Source organism: Staurois parvus, unplaced genomic scaffold (genome assembly GCF_062004578.1).
Source record: "Staurois parvus isolate SC_StPar_1 unplaced genomic scaffold, SC_StPar_1.0 ptg000071l, whole genome shotgun sequence".
NCBI lineage: Eukaryota > Metazoa > Chordata > Amphibia > Anura > Ranidae > Staurois > Staurois parvus.
In genome coordinates, this window is record NW_028317867.1 from 8,601,546 (window position 1) to 8,615,054 (window position 13,509).

General features: G+C 38.5%; 1 protein-coding gene across 4 annotated transcripts in view; it reads left to right on the forward strand.

Annotated features, from left to right (window-relative positions):
- The window catches only part of MICU3 (mitochondrial calcium uptake 3), a 213,143-nt gene that overhangs the window by 90,645 nt on the left and 108,989 nt on the right, over window positions 1-13,509 (forward strand). For all 4 annotated transcript variants that reach the window (XM_089669304.1, XM_089669305.1, XM_089669306.1 and 1 more), the window contains exon 4: window positions 2,439-2,517. In XM_089669304.1, the coding sequence (XP_089525430.1) occupies window positions 2,439-2,517 (79 nt within the window). The remainder of the gene's footprint in view (window positions 1-2,438; window positions 2,518-13,509) is intronic.

Consider the following 13,509-nt stretch of genomic DNA (forward strand, 5'->3'; position numbering starts at 1 on the left):
AATGGTCCAAGAAAATATTTAAGGAACTAGATGCCATCCTTACTGATTATGGAGCGTTTGCAGCGTTTGACTTCTGAATTTCACTATTGTGTTGACAGGTTAGTGGACATTGCCTGCCTCATTTTCAGAAGAAGTCGCCTGTCTATTATTATGTGGAGGACTTTGTGGCCTAAAGTGGAACTACACTACATATGAGCACCACAAACCAGAAATGCTATTTAATTCATTTTTAGTATTCAAAGCACACTCACCCACCCATGTCTACATGCTTTAGTTTGTTGAGAATTACTTTGAAACCCCCCCTCAGTATTTCTGTCCATGGCCATCTTGAGTAAGGGCAGATGATTCATGTAACATTTATTTCCTGGAATCCATCTGCTTAGCTCAGGTATGCAGACAGAAGGGTGTGCTTAGCTGAGAAAGCTCCTCTTCCCCTCCTGAAGACTCCTGGGATGTATGACATCATTTGCCTAGACAAGAGACAAGGAAGTAACTGAAGAAATGTAAAAAAAAAAGGTTAAAACAAGTAAATGTAATATACCTTTTCATCTATTTACCAATGCTAGCAGCAAAAGGATTAAAAATAGTAGATTGTTGATTGAGAAAGTGAAGTTCCACTTTAACCGGTTCCACGCCGCCCTATAGCAGAAATACTGCTACAGGGCAGCACGGGTGCACAAAATCACGTATATATACATGATTTTGCAGTTCGAGGTAGGGGCCATCCGCGGCCTCAGCTGTCAATCACCGGGTCCCGGGCGGTGATTACTCGCCGACACCCGGTGATCACTGAGTATCTCCAACGGAGGAGCGACCTGTGTATAAACAACACATACCTCTCCCTTGTAAGCTCCTGCACACTGCTTTGTATGGCTCTGAATAGCAGAGCCATACAAAGCAGCGTGCTTACAGTGAAACACACACACAGCCAACATAGTGAAACAGCATACAGAACACAATTAACCCTTTGATCACCCCAGATGTTAACCCCTTCCTGTCCAGTGCCATTAGTACAGTGCAGTGCTTTTTATTAGCACTGATCACTGTATTGGTGTCACTGGGGATGTCAGTGAACCCAAGTCAGTTCTCCCCAGTGTCAGAATGCCCGCCGTAGTCCTGCTATAAGTCACTGATCACCCATTACTAGTAAAAAAAACAAATTCCAGCATCTATATCGCCATTTGTAAACGCTATAACTTTCACATAAACCAATTAATTTACACGTATTGGGATTTATTTTAGCAAAGACATGTAGCAGAATACATTTTTGGCCTAAATTTATGACGAAATATGATTTTTGAAATTTTTTTACTGGACATGTTTAATAGCAAAAAGTAAAAAATATTGTTTTTTTCTCAAAATTGTCGGTCTTTTTCTGTTTATAGCACAAAAGATAAAAAACACACATGCGATCAAGTACCACTGAAAGAAAGCTCTATTTGTGGGAAAAAAGGACGAAAATTTCATTTGGGTGCAGCGTTTCATGACCGCGCAATTATCAGTTAAAGTAACGTAGTGCCGTATCACAAAAAATGTCCTGGTCAGGAAGGGGGGTAATTCCTTTGGAGGGCAAGTGGTTAAATACTGGTCTGTGAAACAATGTAATAAGAGATTGCTGGGCACAGGGGCAGACTGACAACTCATGGGGCCCCCGGGCAATAGGGGATCATGAGGCCCCTGTGTCCTTGCCCAAACTCCAAAAAGCCTATGAAAAAGGTACCAGGGGCATCTCATGGGGCCCCCTACTGACCCCGGGCCCTTGGGCAGGGCCCGAGTTTCCAAATAGTCAGTCTGCCCCTAGCTGGGCATACCCTTTCATGAAGAACATCTCTTTGGGGCTTATCTTGACAGCTGTAGTAAAAGTACATTTTTACCACAAATAAAGAAACATAAGTCTCCAACTAGCAAAACTTCTTCTACCTCTAAAGGCAAAAATTATTTAATTTCTCCCAGGGCTCTAAGACCAGGCCAAAATTTGTGAGCTAGTTCAGTCAAACATCCTGGGCTTCAAAGTCCTCCAAAATTGCAGACAAGTCATGCTCACAATAAGGAGATGCCCCTACTTTCTAAAGTGGAGGGAGGTCTATTTAACCCTTGCAATACGTTGACCCACAGGAGGACACAAGGATAAAATGTATGGTGTCAAGGGGCTACAAGCAGAACTTTCAGTTTCTGCCTCCACCCTGCTTACTGTTATCAAATCTGTCAACCTCTCTGCAAAGACCAGAGCACCTTCAGAATAGGTAAGTATAGGCATCTTTTCTTTTACAGGGTAGATAGAATAGGCTTAGAATGGGGGTGGGAGTAGATTTAGGCTTAATTAGGTTTTGACTTGCCTTCCACTTAACCATGTCCAATTTTTTTGTAAAATGCATATTATGAACATACGTTATTGTATTCTAGGGTGATGGTTCAAGTGATATTTATTTTTGTTACAGGACTTGAATAATTTGCTACTGGACACTCCACCAGTATGGAAGGGATCATCTAAGTTTTTCAGGACACTTGGAGATAAAGGTAAACTTAAACTAATAATGCTAAAAATATTATTTTTATAGTTTTTGACTTGACATACACCTTAAGTATTAAACAAATGCACATAGTTGATTTGGTTTTCTTGGATAAAGTATTTTAAGGACTATGGGGAGTAGAAGACCTACCGCAGTTCAGTGTGCTTCCACATTATTGGCTTGTAACTATAGCAATAAAGCGATAGATTTAAAAAATTATAATCTGAGCTTAGCTAATAAATGTTATTAATGTAAACAATACTGCATATCAGCAACATGCTATATAATCCATAAATATAAATCCTTTAGAACTGCAATGCTTGAAGTGAGGCTTTCATTATGTTAATCAAAAACAAATGCTACTCAAAAAACAATAGAAGCTCACCAGAAAAGAGACCCAGATCAACAGAGGTCCAATGCGAATTTTAAACCGAATCCATATATAGTGCAATGCTTTGAGGAAAACTCTCTTGATGTGCAGATTTCCACCTCCAACATATAATACGGGTATCATGGTACTAGACAGACCCCAAAAGCTACAGGTCAGCAAACACTTAGGTATGGAACAATATTAACACAGGATTATTAAGGACTCTGGACCAATAAACCGCCAAACACTCTTTCCCGATGATATACCATTAACTCTCACTTAGAAGTCCCCAAAAGACAAATGACAGATACTCTATTGCTCCGATTCTTTTATTCAAATATTAAAATCTCTCTCTCAAGATAAAATGTAATACAGTAGTGCTCAAATACAGACGAGCTAGAAAACCTGCTTGTGACATAATGATGTCACTGTCCGAAGCTGTCATTACTCTGTGAGTGAACAAGCTGTGGCGAGTCTGTATCTAATCAGGGCTGTACCCACATGAAAGAAAAATATATTTTAAATTTTTAAATATATTTTAAAAATCTCCTTCCCAAATATATTGACATATATTTAAAATACTACAATTTTGGGTGTATTCAATATATTTCAAAATATATTTCAATATATATATATATATATATATATATATATATATATATACTGTATGTAGAAATGCGTTTTTATAACAAAATATATGAAAAATATTTTTTCAAATATACTGTATGTATTTAAAAATACATTTTATCTACATTTTTAATGCATTTACAAATATATGTAAAATATGTGTTAAAATTACTTTTTTATATGTTAAAAAAAATCTGAAGAATATATTTAAAAAAATATATTTTAAAAAATATTTTTCATATATTTTGTAATATATATAAAATGTATTTCAACATGCAGTATATATATATATATATATATATATATATATATATATATATATTGAATACGGCCAAAATTGTAGTATTTAAAATATATGTCAATATATTTGGAAAGAATATTTTTAAAATATATTTCACATATATTTTTCTTTCATGTGGAGTATTGCACTTTATCTGCTGGAGTGACTGAGTTTCACTTAAGCCTGGTACACACAATGAGAATATCAGACAAATGTCCATTTTTTTTTTTTTTTGCATGATAGTAATCAAAATGAAGAGGTTACTAAAGTTACGAAAATTTTCATACGACAGAATACAACTTCAGAGTGATGTAATGTATTGTATTGTAATGTATTCTTTTGTTTCCAAGCATACCAGGTCTTGGTCACTCGAGTTTTTAAGGACAAATTGTGCACTGATTAAATGAAAATTGTTCTGGTATTGCATGAGAAAGATTTTCCTGCTTGTCCCTTTGGATAATTTTGCATAAACTGTTGTGATCGGCTCTCGAAAGCTGTATACTAATGACCAGATTATCGTGCAATCACTCTGAAAGCAGTATTTTTCATCCGATTTTCTCATTGTGTGTAGTAGGCGTAGGTGTGTTGCAACTGGAGTCTTACTTCAAGCACTGCAGTTCTAAAGTAATGATAAATTGTTGTAGATACTAACAGTGACAGTCACTTCTATTGATGAGCCCATCATCACTCCCAGGGCAGAGCCAGGGTAAAATATAGGGTTCTGCAAAAAGTCTCTGCTGTTTCTTTATTTAATAGGGCTATAGTGTCCCTTTAAAAATAAGGGGGTGGGGGATCAGCTGATACAAGTGGATCATGCTTATATACAGTACTTCATGCTGTGGTTTTTATGTGGAGGTCAAATATTTGTTTGTTTTCATGAAAAAAAAAATTGTCAGCATGCAATTGTGATTAGGAAGCATATTTGTGTATGTGAATATTTGTAATTTGTCATATTCATTATTGAATCTGCTTAGACTGTTATATATTTTCATTCATAAATATGTACTTGTTAGCCTATGGCAACTAAAATAATCACAATATGAAGACCTGGAGGGGATGAATTTACATGGGGTTTGTATATTCTTGTTTTTTCTTATGGGTTTCTTCCATCTGCAGTGGTTTCCCCCACAATCCAAGAACAGTTTGGTATGTTGGTGGTGTTCACTACAAATGGACCAGCTTATGAGCATATCATCATATGTGCATATGGTTGTGATAGTATCACTAGTTTGTGAGTTATATTCTACTTAGAGTTACTAAGTGAAATATAATTTTATATAAATATGAGTCAACATTCTGCAAATTTGCATTGACTGGAGTACGAGGAGTGACAATTTAATTTCTGGAACGCTCACAGTGTAGCACTGTGGTGGTGAGTCACACAGCCATTCGCACTTGAGTGTGTTCTAACAACTCACTTGGGTCGCAGACCAGTTGACTCTTCATGGAGTAATAGAAGAAATAACACACGTGTGCATTGCACTGTTGGCGGAAAATGAGTGACAGGAATCTGGAGCAGTGGATTAGCATCAAATTTTGAATGAATTTTGGCAAAAGTGTGAGTTAAACTTTAGCTTTGCTACAACAGGCTTATGGGGAACATTCCATGCAAAAATCAAGTATTTTGAATGGCATAGGCAGTTTAAGGAGGGGCGGGAAGATGTCCACGATGACACAAGAAGTGGGTAGCCAAAAATGCAAAGGATGGATGCAAATGTGAATAGAGCATGAACCCTCGTACGATCAGATCGAAGTTTGAGTATGTGAAAGAGGGCAGAGGAATTAAACATTAACAGGGAAACAGTACGGCAGATTCTAATGGAGGATTTGAGAATGAGAAAGATTTCAACAAAGATGGTGACTTGAATTTTAACAGAAGATTAAAAAGAATGTCGTCCTCAAATTTCCTCCAATCTTTTGAAGCATGCTGTTAAGTGTTCGTGAGTTCCTGGCCCAAACATCTATTCCAAAACTTTACCAATCACCTTATTCCCCTGACTTAGCAACCTGCAACTTTTTCCTTGTTCTAAAGTTAAAACATGCCTTAAAAGGACACAGATTTGATGACATTCTGGGCATCAAGCGTGCAAATTCCAGGAATTTTTCTGTCATCTAGAAAAGTGCGTCACTTCACAAGGGGACTACTTCAAAGGTGACAAAAGCCACTAGTGTATAGGTAAGCAAATATTTTTTTTACAGTTCATTGCACCTATGTACCAGGGGTGGACTGACAACTCATGGGGCCCTCGGCAATAGGGGATCATGGGGCCCCTGTGTCCTTGCCCAAACTAAAAAAAGCCCATGAAAAAGGTACCAGGGGCATCTCATGGGGCCCCCTACTGACCCCGGGCCCTCGGGCAGTGCCCGAGTTTCCAAATGGTCAGTCCGCCCCTGCTATGTACTTCCTAATGAATTATCCACATTGATAAATGGAAGGACCTATGAGGAGCTGCCAGGTCACAGCGTTTGAATTTAGTGGGCTTAACATGAGGCCTGATCTGGAATCTCAAGGTTATCCCAAATGAATGTTATACATATCAGATGGGTTGGTAGCTTTAAATATACTTTATATAAAAACTTCTTTCATTAGTCCACATGAATCTAATATCTTTATATATTGGGGTAAAAAATAGGGATGCGCAGGTACTATTTTTTGATGGAGTACAAGTACTGATACTTTCGGTCAAGTACACGCCGATACCAAGTACCGATACTTTGCTGTGGGATTTGCATCCATGCAAGATATATGGATGCAAATTGCACCGCAAAGAATAGCATGCAATTCCTGTCCAGATCACATGTGGTTTCCCCATACATTTTGTATTGACACAAATCGTACTGCAAAGTATCGGTTTTGGGTATCGGGAGCATTTTCACGAAGTACGAGTACTCGTAAAAATACTCAGTACCGACATTGGTGCATCCCTAGTAAAAAAACTTTCTGAAAGTAGAACTCTAGGCAAAGCTTATTTTTCCATTTTGGATAGAGAAAGGAAGGGTTATAACCCCTGTCAGTTTTTCACCATCTGTGTCCCATTGCAGAGATTTCCCTTCACTTCCTGTCCCATAGCGAAACAGGAAGTGAGAGGAAATTCATAGAAATTAAGGGAATCCTTAGGGGATCACCAAGTCACCAGAACTAGTGCCCCCATCGGAAGATTTACCCTCTATTACTTTTTGGGGAACAACCCAAAATCTATGATTTTCTTTTTCTTTCACTTTCAATGATAATGCTAAACAGGAGAAATAGAGAGGGTGAATTCCCCGAAGGCCCCATTTACACCTGAGCGTTTTGTAGCGCAAAGCTCCAAACTCCAAAACACTCAGGGAGAAAAAAATCAATATTATTCCATGAGGATGGTTTACATCTCCACTCCAAGTTGTTTGAAGCAAAATGCCTGAAGCTCAAAAAAGTATTGGAACTGCTTTTATAGCTCCATTCAGGCAGATTGATGCATTTTTGGCCCATCTTCATTCCCATATAAATACATGCAAACGCGCAAGTCTAGTATTTTCATGCGCTTTCGCGTATTTTGTCGTGCGATCAGGAGAGTTTTTCTAGCATGGCAAAACATGCCAACAATTGATGTCACAGATACATTTTTTCTCTATTGGCTAACACAAATATGCCAGAACTCAAAGAGCCTGAAAACGCCAGAAAAAAATCACGCACAAACATTTGCAAATGTGCAAAAAAATGCACCAAAACGCTACACTCAAATGTAAATGCAGCCTAACAGGGCACAGACAGCAATGAAGACCTAACAGGGGGTCGAATCCCTTTTCACCCTATCCAAAACTACTGTAAGAAAAAAAATTGCCTTTAGTTATACTTTAAGTAAAAGGAAGATTGCCTTTTTTTTAAATTAGATAAAAAGTTTATTTATTTTATTTCAGGTACTTGTATAGAGCAGTCAATTTATGCAGTGCTTTAGATATATATTGTACATTCACATCAGTCTATAACCCTCAAGGGGTGTACAATCTAAAGTCCCTAACTCACATTCATACATACACATACTAGGGCCAATTTAGAAAGGATCCGATTAACCTACCAGCATGTCTTTGGAGTTGGGAGTTGCAGGATTTGGTGGCCTAATGGTCAGGGGTGTATTTACCACAAGGCAAAGAAGGCATTTGCCTAGGGTGGCATTTTTCAGGGGGGGCAGCACTGCCCGTTGGAAGAAGGGACGGAAGAGCGGACAACGCGACATGGGGACCTGGTGGATTCTGACAGATGCTGTGGGTTTCATGACGGTGTATGCAGAGCCCGACTCGTTCCTGGGGATGTCTGGAGCTGTGAAGGTGAGTGTCTTTTTCTCTCTCGCCATGGGATATGGTGGCTGGTGTATGGGGGCAGTGGTAGTGGAAGGCTCAGGTGGAGGGCAGGGGTGTTCTTGGTCAATGTCAGGCTCTTTCTGCGTGGGGTGCGCCAATTTTTGTGTTGCCTCGGGCAGCACAAAACCTAAATACACCCCTGCTAACGGTATGTACATCTGTAAGATTAGCTTTTACAAGAACTGCCCTGTTTGTCAAACCAAGTATCCCAGACCGAGCTATGTACTGCTCATAGAGTTGGCTTCCTTTATTCATGGCCCCAGGAGGACAAATCTCTTCTTGCCTGGGGATTAAGAAGACCATGGCTAATAGTTTGCTCTTGCCCTTTAAATCAATTGCCAAAGCCGATTTCTCAGGAACGCAGATTTTTCCTTTCCCTTTGTTGCGATATGGTGTTTGTGTTTTGATGCTTAAAAAACAGCTGTACCAAACTTGTTGTAGAAATAACAGCTTAAAACAGCCATTCTTTGAAGTACCTTGTTGTCGGTCTGCTTGTTTAAAGTGCCAGTTTGTTTTCATAACAGTGAATTATCTACATAAGAGGAATAGGCAGAATACCTGTTATTATAGGATACTGTATTGTGTCATTTTATACCTGGAGAACTATGACAGGTCTGACATGAATAGTCTCTGATAGCTAGCCCCTTCATCACGCTCTGCAGATGTGCTAACAATCACTCCTGTTTCTAATCTGTCACTTGCTAGCACTGCAATGTGAGCTGTACATTGATTCCTAGTCAGCCTCCAGAGAGGAGATGCCAATAAGATGTTATTCTTTCCATTGTTGTTTTAGGATATTTCCATGGCTTAGATTGGGTAACTCATGACACTTTACAAACTAGGACATAATATATGCTCATGAGCTGTTTTACTTAAAAGTTGTTCAGAAAGTTCCATCAGCAACTACGTTTTCTGAGTTTTCCTAATTGAAGATCTGAGGTTGATATAAAGTGGAACCATGCAAACAATTGAAATATTTATGTCACCTGGATTTTGGAGTTCTGTTCGGCCATTTATATGATTGACATGCAGCCAGGAAATGGTTTCACTATTTCCTGATTTTGCTTTACAAAAATCTGCATTAATATGATGTAAATGCATTGTGGAATGAGTAGGCTGGAGTAAAAGAAGTTACACCGGCAACTTCAAAGTCAATTTGTATGTGTTTTAATATGACTTTTGTGGCTGTACTTCACCTATGGATCACAGGAGTACAGTTAGTTCTGCACTCCTGTGACCCTTTTTCAGCTGACAGCAGGCTAAAGCCTGCTGCTAGCCTAAAGCGGATTTCTACCTGAAAAAAAAAATAGTCAACAGCTACAAAAATTGTAGCTGTTGACTTTTAAAATACAACCACTTACCTGTCCCTCTGTCCAGCGGTGTCCTCACCGGTTTCTCCGGCCGTCTTCTCTCCCTGGCACTGGCATCTTCAGTGTGGGTATCTGGCTGTGACAGCTTGTGGCTTCACAGCCGGGTGCCCACGAGAAGCACTGTGCTTTGTGAATGGGCCGTAGTCTTCTGGGACCTTTCGCGTGTCCCACAAGACTACGGAGAGAGGGGGGGGGACAACTTCCGCTTCTGATCGTATTAGGCAATCGCAGCATAAGTGGGAGCAGGTATCTGTCAAATTCAGGTACCGCTCCCCAAAGGTGCCAATCCTTAATGGGGAGTGGGGGACAAAGACTTAAAGCCGAACTTTCCCTTTTGGTGGAGCTCCACTTTAAGTCACAGAGCTGGTCCAGGCTCTGAAAAGATTCCGACTGTATGGTCGGGATTCCCCCAGAAGCCTGGAATGGCAGCTGTCTTAGACTCTCGCTGCACTGCTGGGAGACTGAGCCAGCCATTCTCTCCCCTACCCAGCCTGGTACTCCAGTGAGGGACACAGCAGAGAGCTGGTGACTGACAGTCATTGATATCTGCTCACAGTGGAGGGGAGAACAGAGGGATAAGCATTGTTTGATCGTTCAATTCTCACTGCAAAGCCAGCGGGAGGCAGATTCAGTATCGGATTGATGCTGCATCCACCTAGGCGAGTATAAATTTTGTTATGAATTCCATACTTCTCTTTTAAGTGTTTGATGTTTTATATTTTTGTTATAAATAAATCACTTTGATTAAATAAAAGGTTTGTAGACAAACTAGAGGGAGCTCTGTATTAGACTTAGTCCTATTAAACCACTCCAAACTCAGCTGAGAAAAGACATCAGCCACAAGGGGGGTGCGTTGTTTTCAAAGATAGGCTGACCCATTCAGTTATTATAAGAAGAAACAAGGCAGAACCTACTGCAAAGCAGAGAAGTGGAGTCAACCTATGTTGCCAATGAATATGACTGATCTTGTGAATATATCCATTACAAAGTAATAGAGATCTACATGACGAAATAATTTGTTTCCTTTTAGATTTGTTCATTAAGTTAATAATTTTGTTTTTTCATATTCACTATGTTAGAATGATTAATTTACAGAATTCTTTAGTATAATTGGATTCGTTTCATATATTCGTTATTTTCAAATGGTTTTGAAATTTGAATTTTAATTTCAGAAGACAGCTTTATTCATTCTGTTTTATTCTATGCTGTTATTTTCCATTCTCTTTTACGCTATTCTGTTTTTATTCTTTTATTTTCTATTCTACTCTTTTCTATTCTATTGTATTCTTTTCTATTCCATTCTGTTTTATTATATTCTTTTCCTTTATATTCTAATCTATTATATTCTATGCTCTTTTATTTTAGTCTGTTTTATTCTATTCTTTTCTATTCAATTTTATTCTATGCTATTTATTCTTTTCTATTTGATTCTGTTCTGTTATGTTATGTTCTTTTTCATTCTATTATTATATTTTTCAATTCTATTCTGTTTTATTCTAGTCTATTCTTTTCTGTAAAGTAGCCGCCTAAGTAGGAATCATCCTCTTATTTCACTTTCATACCTTACTGTATTTACCAAAATATGTTTCCATTTTGAATTCAAGTTAATTTTCTAATTCAAATAATTTCTTTTTTATTGTGATTCAGAAATTCAGATGCATCCGAATCTCTGAATAATGATAATTTCTTCCAAATTTTGATTCAAATGAAATCTCAAACTACAAACTATAAGTAGATTCAATTGTTCATGAATATTAAGCCTGGGTTCACATATATGCGGTGCGGTATATCGCATGTGTTTTGCACAAGAACCTCATCGCATTCCTGTACAAATAACATGCAATTTATGTGCAGTGTGATTGGAGCCATACATTTTGTAAGGCTCTAATCGCACCGAACCCGCACCAAAAAGGTGCAGGATCCTTTTTTCAGGTCCGCACTAGAATCGGATCACATGGGTATTCACACCTATGCGATCCGATTCTGCACATCGCACCGTGTTTCGCAGACCACTTTCGGGCTGTTGTTAACCTAACATACACACATGCAGCGGTTCACATGAACGGGGTGCGATTCTGATGCAGTGCGGAATTCACACAGAAAACGCTGCGAATTCCACACCACAATAGTGTGAACCAGAGCTAAAACATACTGATAATATTTACATCCAGCCGAACTCTTAGGAAGAATTCAAGACAAAAGGTAAATCTTTCAAGGTACTATTTAGACATAATTTACATTTCTAAAACATGGCAGATCTTCACTTTTTGAGTTCAGTTTTGTTGTGGAAACCAGAATAGTATTCCTGTATAAGATAAGTACAATGGAAGTCTTATTTTTGTAAGTAAACCCCTTCGCCCAGATATCTTTCAGTGACATTTACATAATCATCTTTGACTATTTCTAAAAGCTTTTATGTGAGTTAACCTGTAACTTATGTTTACTGGTCCTTTATAAGATTCAGACTAAACACAACATATCAGACACATGAAACAAAATCCATCCAAGCAATGTATTAATCCTCTGTATAGAGCATGAAAATCTCCTGCTGTTGCCTATTAGTGATGTCATCGCGCAAGCTTCCATCCTCTGCCATCACTGCCCATTTTGTGAGCGTGACTCATGGCCACTATGTAATTTTGTGTCATTTAAGATTTTTAAGAAACACTTATATCTTTTAGCCTAAAACAAAGTTATTATCAGATAATGATAAATTCCAGCTCCCCAGTTTCATTGCAAGTTTCAACCTGTATAGTCACACGGTATTATTTTAAAATTGTGAAGCTTTATTTTATCTGTAACCAATCCGTTGTTATCTATCAGTAGCTAGATACATTAAAACAATTGTAGCATTATAAAAAATAGTGTTCTTTTCTTCCATTTTGGGTGAAATAGGAAACAGGACAGATTTTTATACTTCCTGCCCTGATACTGACATTACAGCAGGAATTTAGGGGCCACTGTGGGGATCTAAACTGCAGTAACAGCTAACAGAGATTTTAGCCTTTTCCCCAGTTTGCTGACTAAATTTCTATTTTTTTTTTCATTTTTTAGCTTTTTATGTACCATAATATATATAATAAAGCCGGGACCAGACAGGATTTTATTATTTATTTATTATTCATTACAGGTACTTATATAGCGCCGTCAATTTATGCAGCGCTTTACACATAAACACTCACCAACCACTTTATTAGGTACACCTGTTCAATTGCTTAGTAACACAAATTGCTAATCATCCAATCACATGGCAGCAACTTGGGCTGGTTTGAGTATTTAAAAAACAACTGATATACTGGGATTTTCACACACAACCATCTCTAGAGTTTACAGAGAATGGTCCGAAAAAGAGAAAATATCCAGTGAGCCGCAGTTGTGCAGACGAAAATGCCTTGTTGATGTCAGAGGTTAGAGGAGAATGGGTAGACTGGTTCCAGATGATAGAAAGGCAACAGTAACTCAAATAACCACTCTTACAACCAAGGTATGCAGAATTCCATCTCTGAACTTTGACCCAGATGGGCAACAGATACAGAAGACCACACCAGGTAGCAAGGTGTACCTAATTAAGTGACCAGTGGGTGTATATTGTACATTCACATCAGTCACTAACCCTCAAGGGGTGTACAATCTAAGGCCCTAAATCATATTCATACATACACATACTAGGGCCAATTTAGACAGCCAATTAACCTACCAGCATGTCTTTGGAATGTGGGAGGAGAAACCAGAGTACCTGGAGGAACCCCACGCAGGCACAGGGAGAAAATACAAACTCCACGCAGGTAGTATCATGGTTGGGATTTGAACCGGCGACCCTAATGCTGCTAGACAGAAGTGCTAACCACTTAACCACTGTGCTTGATTCATGCAGCTTTCTTCTTATATACGTTATAAATCCATGACTATAGCACTGTTGATGTATTTGAGTCTAAACGCGTCTCATAGCTGTGGTTAAGTCTGCTTTAGGCTGAAACAAACGTAGCAGTGCTATGTTCATGAATTTTAACTTTA